The sequence below is a fragment of the Galeopterus variegatus genome, unplaced genomic scaffold, assembly GCF_000696425.1.
Source record: "Galeopterus variegatus unplaced genomic scaffold, G_variegatus-3.0.2 Scaffold13181, whole genome shotgun sequence".
Lineage (NCBI taxonomy): Eukaryota > Metazoa > Chordata > Mammalia > Dermoptera > Cynocephalidae > Galeopterus > Galeopterus variegatus.
In genome coordinates, this window is record NW_007739292.1 from 2,108 (window position 1) to 10,521 (window position 8,414).

An 8,414-nucleotide genomic window follows, 5' to 3' on the forward strand; every position below is an offset into this window, starting at 1 on the left:
ATGGGTTGGTGGAGGCTGTGTTCAATATGGATCACAAACAGGATAGTGAAGTTCCCCAGGACGGCAATAAGATACACTGCAAAGAAAGGGAAGCCAATCCAGACGTGCACATCTTCCAGTCCTGGGATCCCCATCAGAAGGAAGGAGGAAGGATGGAACTGTGTATTGTTGGTATGAAGCATATTGGTCAGAATTCATTACAGACACATTTCTTGCTGGAGTTTTCTTGCTTCTGGTGAGACATGACACAGATGTGGGAACCACATGTGCTGAGTGCCTTGAGCCGGGCATCCCAGCATGGGAGATGGAAGACTGCTTGAAGGATTTGGATATAGGAAAATCCAATCACAGAAAGGTCAATATATCCCACTGAGAAAGCTATCAAGCCATAGATGACATTGACCCTAATATTGGCACAAGCTAACTTTGCTAAGCCCATGTGTTCACAATAGGTATGGGAAATAATCCGGATACCACAGAAAGGCAATCTCAAGATAAGGAATATGAATGGAGTCACAAACACCAAAGTCCTGACTATGATGACTATGCCCAGAATGGCTATGACCTTGTTGGTGAGAATCATGCTGTATCTCAGGGGATTGCAGATGGCAATATAGCGATCAATGGCCATTACTGTCAGCACCACTGATTCCAGGCCAGTGCAGATATGGATGGTGTACATCTGTGTGATACAGGCACCAAACCCAATCTCCCTGAGATTGAACCAGAAAATGCTCAGCATCTTGGGGATGGTGGCTGTAGACAAGCCCAGATCAGTGCAAGCCAACATGGCCAGGAAGTAAAACATGGGTTGGTGGAGGCTGTGTTCAATATGGATCACAAACAGGATAGTGAAGTTCCCCAGGAGGGCAATAAGATACACTGCAAAGAAAGGGAAGCCAATCCAGATGTGCACATCTTCCAGTCCTGGGATCCCCATCAGAAGGAAGGAGGAAGGATGGAACTGTGTATTGTTGGTATGAATCATATTGGTCAGAATTCATTACAGACACATTTCTTGCTGGAGTTTTCTTGCTTCCAGTGAGAGATGTTAACTTCTTTCATAGCATGTTGCCTATTTCTTGGAGAAACAGAAAATCCATCCTTTACTTCCATAATATAGCAGATGCAACCTAGAGAGGGAATATAAGGCATAGTTAAAGAGACACTTTCAATTTAAAATATTTGGCTTGCCTACATAGAAAACCATGCAGAATTTCCAAATACAGCAATGATGCACTTCTCATGTTTTTCATACCTTTAATGTCTAAGAAAGAGTCTGCATATGGCATTAAATTGACAAATATTTATGGTTGATTGTGCTTGTTAACCAGTATGTAAGAATAACCGAGATGTAGTATGTGCGTGATTGTGTGTGTGTGTGTAAAATATCACTGAAATGGGATTCAGGTCAATGTCTAAGAAAGAGTCTGCATATGGCATTAAATTGACAAATATTTATGGTTGATTGTGCTTGTTAACCAGTATGTAAGAATAACCAAGATGTAGTATGTGCGTGATTGTGTGTGTGTGTGTAAAATATCACTGAAATGGGATTCAGGTGGTGATGCTGACTCAGCCAGCCTGGTCATTGAGGGGAAAGATACATTCTTGTAAAGTAGACTGAGAAGGTAGGAAGACACTATGTGGGAGGCAATTCAGAAAAAGTGGAGGATTGAAGGGCTGGTGTTTGGATCCGAGCTAAGGAATTAAGAAATTTAGACATATTGGGAGACTATTTAATTCCAGGAAAGTAATACTCCATCCCAGAACTGCAGAGTCCCATCACTCACTATGTTATACTATGTTCCCTTTCATGAACAGAAAATGCACAATAGTGTGTTTAAGTTGGCAGCATGTTGCATACTGAAGCAATTAAATCTGTCTGGTGTGCTTTATGATTGAGTTTGGGTTGTAACTGACCCCGTGCTGTGGATACAATCTGTAACACGATGGGACTATAGAGTGCTTGAGTGTGTGCAAATGAGACTAGGACGTGATTAGAAACTTTGCTGTTGCAGAGCGTATTCTGTGGTAGGCTCTGGGCCATGGGTGGAGCACATGTATTATACAGTGACGGGCTTGTTGGATCCAGGTAGTGCCATATTTAGGGCAGTGCCACGTGTCATGTTGCCTTGCTGCTCATTTGAGTGAGATGAGTTCTAATATTGTGATGCCTATTTTAAGGAAAATAAATCTCCATGACTTCGTTATACACATGCCCCAAGAACTGCTTTGGAAGTATAGTGGCATGTGTCATTTGGATGAGAATATGCCCATATTGTGTCCAGTTTCCTTTTGTAAAAAACTGTAGAGTTGCTTCCAAAGATGTGCCACAATTCTGCTGAAGAGAGGAAAGCTTCTTTATGATTTGTTTACTCCCTTAGTCCAGTCTTTTTCTCCTTATGGGGGTCTGATCTTATGAAAGTCAGTATTAACATCTTTCATCCACCAATGACTCTTAATTAGATTCATCTTTCTATTCACCTGTGTCCCCTGCCCTAGTATCCAACAGAATTTTTTAGTTTGCTTTTCACTGGAAAGAATAATAACTCAGGGTGTGTTAGGGAAGGAAAAACTCTAGCTGAAATTATGTGCCAGGCATATTCTTAGTGCTTGACAAATATTGTTTTATTTAAAGATACTAACAGATCTGAGGTTGGCACTTATGTCCCTATTTACAGAGGAGGTAAATGAGGCTTAGGCCAAAGGATTAAGATTGTATCTGACTCAGTAGCTGCTGCTATTAATCAGCACTTTTTAAAATATGTAAACTGGAAATAATACTGATCATGTAGGGCTGTTCCCAAAATTAGAAGTTATAGACATGTGGTGTGCTTACTCTGCCCTGCATATAAATAAATAAATATAATTTTAAATAAATAAATAAATATAATTTTAAATAACTGTAATCATCATTATTACTATAGACAATGAGGAGGAGAGGAGAAATATTTCCCCAGACCATTTCTTTTTATCCCACTTGCCATTTCTTGCCTTTAAATTCTTATTATTTCTCATGCAATGGATTTCAAATCTATATTAATATGTACCATATTTTCAGCTACAAAGATTTAAAAACTTAAAATAATTTTTCATTTATTCTAATTATTTCTTCTCTAATTATTAATCTCTGTTGGTTCTGTTTTGAAATTTCTATTTATATTTCTATCTACACTTTTATTTCTATTTTTATTTTCACTGATATACTTCAACTAACCAACTTTGTTAATTTGAGCTATTACCAAATTGTCCAATTTGGTTTTTCAGTTTTTGTGTTTCTTCTGATCAACCATAAATGCCATTGTGATAATCACCCCTTTAATTGTGAAATACAATTATTATTAGCTTAATTTCTCCATGGCTATGAATAAAAGTTAAAGAAAAACAGAGGTTATATGTTGCGATAGTGGCAGTCCTTTTAATAAAGAAACTATAGAGAGAACTTTGTTGGCAGTAAACTTAAAGTACGTAGCTAAATTATTTAATCTGTCAGTGAAATAAAAAGAATCAGGAAATTCCTAAATGTGGTGGAGTTAAGAATTTGGTGGGAAAAAATAGCAAAAAACTGTAAATTTATGTTTAAGTTTAATTTTATATTTTTTACTACTTCCTGTGACTTTAAATCCAGGTCCTTGTCTATGATATGCAAATTTCAATCCAATGATTCTTATTTTCTCTTTTAAGGCTGTATTTGTTACAAGGATTATATTTTCAACACATTAGCTCTGGAAAATTGTATGTTTCATTAAAATTTTAAACTAACTTTGGTGTAGGAATTTAAATTTTCTCACTAACAGTGTCACAATTAACCAATTAACTCACAATGACTTCAGTAATATTGTCATAAACAAACTCAATAATTAAAAGATTGTGTAGTGATTCTCCTCTCAGTGAAGAGTAACATTGCTAGATTCAAAGTCTAAGATAGCTTTCACTCTTTATTAAATGTACAAATAATATTAAAATGTTATTTTCTTATCAGATTTATTAACATAATCAAGTGAAATCTTCATCCTCTGGAGACAAAAACTACAGATAGACCTTGGCCCAAATCTGGCCCACTACTTATTTTTGTAAATAAAGTTTTATTGGAACAAAATCATTCCCATTCATTTATGTATTATCTATAGCTGTTTTCCTCTACAATGGCAGAGTTAAGTAGTTGTGACTGAGATCTTATGGCCAGAAAAGTTAAAATATTTATTTTTCTTTCTTTGTAGAAAAAGTTTTTTGGCCCTTGATCCACAAGAATAAAACTCACAGTAGTTCCTCATGTCTTAATGAAAAAAGTCACTATTTTATAAAATGGCCCTGAGGACTCTTAAACACTAATTCTAATTTATCTTTACAGTATTATCATCTCTACACTATGGTCAAATTAAAATTCAAACTTTCTGTACCCTTTCTTTTTATCTTCTTCTCATTTCCATGTTTTTCTTCCTATATCCTCTGAATTTTCCCTTCTAGCTCCAATAACCAAAATAGTTTTTAGTCTCTATTTAATGATATACCATCCACACAGAGTCTTCTGCAATCTGCTTATTGGAATATCTATTCTTTTTGTTAATTTCCAGAAGTTAGTTTCTGTCTCTCTGTTATGTTAGTTATCACTGGTTATCAGTGATTCTCAAAGTGTGGTACAGCCCCTGGACCAGTGCCATCAGCATCACCTGGTAACTTGTTACAAATGTAAAGTCTCGTGTATTACCCCAGGCCAACTTAATCAGAAACACTGGAGATGGGGCCAAGTAGTATGTTTAAAAGCCCTTCAGGTGATTCTGATGTTCACTCTAGTTTGAGAACCACTGGTAGAATCACTTGAGGTCAAAGTTAGTGTGTACATCTTCATTATATCATGATGTTTTTGTGCTGGGGCTCGCAGTGATCAGCATTAATTAGCAAATGATTGTTGAAAGTTGAATGGAAATGGAGAACATATGCTCTCAGTTTTTTCTTTTTTTTCTGGACTTGAGACTGAATCTCATGCAATAGCACCATCTTTTCTGTCATCTGAAGATCAGAAATAATTAAGGATTTCTCATGTGGTATGGCTAAAGCAGGGAAAGAGAAATCCTTCAGCTATTAAAATCATTCTCATCTTTACGAAATGTTCTTCTCTCTATATTTTTATGCATTTCTCCCGTCCAGTTTCCTTCCGACCCTCAGGGGGTTCCTTCAAATTTGTTTACTCCTTTTCTTCCTTCATCTTACCCTTAAGTAATAGTCTGTCCTTGACCACAGTCTCCACTTACCCAGTATGACTCACAAGAGTGATTCCATTCACTTCTCTGACTACATTTGTTTTCCCCTAGTGGTTCTCAGAAATACCTTTCTAGCAGACTTATTCCCCAATCCTTTCTATACATATCTCCATCTGTTTACAAGATGTCTTCCCCAAATATAACCTAAGCACATTGTATTTAACAAGCTCTGTACCAAGTTGATCATTTCTACTCTGAAATCATTCCTCTCCCATTTTCCCAGTCCTAGTTAATGGTGTTAAGCACACATTGTTGATCTACAGATTCAATACAATCTCCATCAAAATACCAATGACATTCTCCACACAAATAGAAAAAAATATCCTGAAATTTATATGGAACAACAAAATACCCCAAATAGCCAAAACAATCCTGAGCAAAATAAATAAACAAATAAATCTGGAGGCATTACACTACATGACTTCAAACTATACTACAAAGCTACAGTAACCAAAACGACATGCTACCAGCATAAAAACAGATTCCCAGACTAACAGGACAGAATAGAGAACCCTGAAATCAAAGTACTTGCAGCCAACTGGTTTTCAACAAAGGCACCAAGAACATACATTGGGGAAAGGACAGCCTCTTCAATAAGTGATGCTGGGAAAACTGGATATCCATCTGTAGAAGAATGAAACTAGACTTATACCTCTTGCAATATACCAAAATCAACTCAAAATGAATTAAAGACTTAAATGTAAGACTGGAAACTATAAAACTACTATAAGAAAACATGGAGGGAATGCTTCATGATGTAGGATTTGGCAAAGGCTTTATGAATAAGACCCCAAAAGCACAGCCAACAAAAGGAAAACATAAACAAATGGGATTATATCAAACTTTGCTTTCTGCACAGTAAAGAAAACAATTAACAGAGTGAGAAGATGACCTACAGAACAGGAGGAAATATTTACAATCTGTACATCTGACAAGGGATTAATATCTGGAATATACAAGGAACTCAAACAACTTAACAGTAAACACCAAATAATCCAATTAAAAATGGGCAAAAGAGCTGAATAGACATTTTTCAAAAGAAGACATACAGATGTCTGACAAGTGTATGAAAAAATGCTCAACCTCACTAATCACCAGGGAATGCAAATCAAGACTACATTGAGATATCATCTCACCCCAGTTGGACTGGCTATTATCAAAAAGACCAAGAGTAACAAATGCATTTTTCAAAAGAAGACATACAGATGTCTGACAAGTGTATGAAAAAATGCTCAACCTCACTAATCACCAGGGAATGCAAATCAAGACTACACTGAGATATCATCTCACCCCAGTTGGACTGGCTATTATCAAAAAGACCAAGAGTAACAAATGCTGGTGAAGGATGTGGAGAAAGGGGAACTCTTCTACGCTGTTGGTGGGGCTGTAAATTACTACAGCCCTTATAAAAAACAAAATCTTAGTTCAAACAGCTACAGATAGAACTGCCATATGATCCAGCAATCCCACTATTGGGTATATAACCCAAGGAATGGAAATCATCATGTCGAAGGGGTACCTGCACTCCCATATATATTACAGTTCTATTTACAATAGCCAAGATATGGAATCAACCTCATTTGCATCGACTGGCAACCACATAAGGAAAAAGTGGCATATATACAGATGGAATACTACTCAAACATAAAAAGAATGAAATTCTGCCATTCGCAGCTACATGGATGAGCTTGGAGAAAATTATGTTAAGTGAAATAAGCCAGGCACAGAAAAAAGAAATACTGCATGTCCTCACTGATAAGTGGGAACAAAAGAAGGAAAGAAATAAAGAGAGAGAGGGAGAGACAGAAAGAGAGAGAAAGAACAATCCCAGTAATGGGTTGAACTTTTGGAAGGAGAGAACAGAGCACTGTGGTTACTAGAAGTGGGAAAGAGGGCAGAGAAAGGGAGCTATCGAAACATTTCAAGGAGTTTGATCTTGATCTTAGAAACAACAGGAAGAGACTGTCAGATTTAAGCTTCAGTATAACATGATCCTATTTGCAATCCAAAAACGCACTCTGGTTGCACTGTCAAAAATTTTTAAAGGCAGCAAATGCATTTGTAGTCAGATCAGTTAGGAGGTTATCACAGACGTCCAAACTTAAGATGATGTTATCATGTATTATTCAGTTAGTGATGGATATTAACTGAAGCACGTCAATTTTAAAATTATTTAATAGGGTTAATCCTCTTAAATAAATGTCGAATCAGTTTTTCTTTCCCTTCACAACAGATTTAACTAAGACATCTTTTATGGGTTAACTTTTTCTAATTCATTCTTTTTCAGCAATGGCCCCCGATATTTTTCCTTTTTGAAAAACATCCAAGAGATTAATAAAATGACATTGAGAAGCAGTAATTCACACCTGAAAAGGAGGCAGGGGCTCTGTGTGTGACTAGGGGAGAGGGTTTGAGGGGTTATACATAGTTTTAGAAATCCTCTGTTGACTTTTTGTGGTGGCACTCAGAATGAGCGGGATGTTGGAGCTTATTTAGTCTGGTTGGAAATGTAATATTATTCTTGCAATATAATATATAAGCTCACATACCAATGTCTTAAAATCTTATAGACTATTACATGCTCTAACTTCTCCCAATGATTTAGGTTTTCTACCTTTGATATTTAGAATTATCTGTAAACTTACCACTAATACCACTCTCTGTCCTCATCTGTGATATTATGCTCCTGGTTAATAAACTTATTGTTACCAGAAAGAAATATTGTCTACCAATAGCATAGCTTCTGCTGCAAACTACTTATGAACACTATTGATAGAATCATCTTCACCTTTCATGTGCTAATTTTTTTTCCTATTGAATAAGCACTTCCATTTATATTATGTAAGTTTTTCTCCACCATAACTCTCTGAGGCTCTCTTTTCCTTTTCCTTTCTGAACCTCTCTCTTCCCTTTCAGAGACTCAATTTCCTGGGTAAGCTTTGATGGGCTTCTCTCCAGTACTGGCTTCCATGCTTTGAGGTAGAATTGAATGACCCGTTTACCCAGGCTCCCAGTCCTCCCATCTCTCAACACATCTGTGCCCCATTTGCAGATATGCTGTAACCTTCTTTCACCAGGATGCTAATTAATTACTCAGTGTAAGAGGTTCTCTCCTGAGATGACAAAATGGAACAATATAGAGAAAGAAAG

The 8,414-nt window shown here is 36.6% G+C and overlaps 1 protein-coding gene across 1 annotated transcript; it reads right to left on the reverse strand.

Annotated features, from left to right (window-relative positions):
• Positions 1–187: 187 nt before the first annotated feature.
• Positions 188–988, reverse strand: LOC103581491 (olfactory receptor 52E5-like). Its single transcript, XM_008563310.1, has one exon. It carries the CDS (start codon positions 986–988, stop codon positions 188–190), a length of 801 nt encoding a protein of 266 aa, XP_008561532.1.
• Between the last annotated feature and the right edge of the window lie 7,426 nt (positions 989–8,414).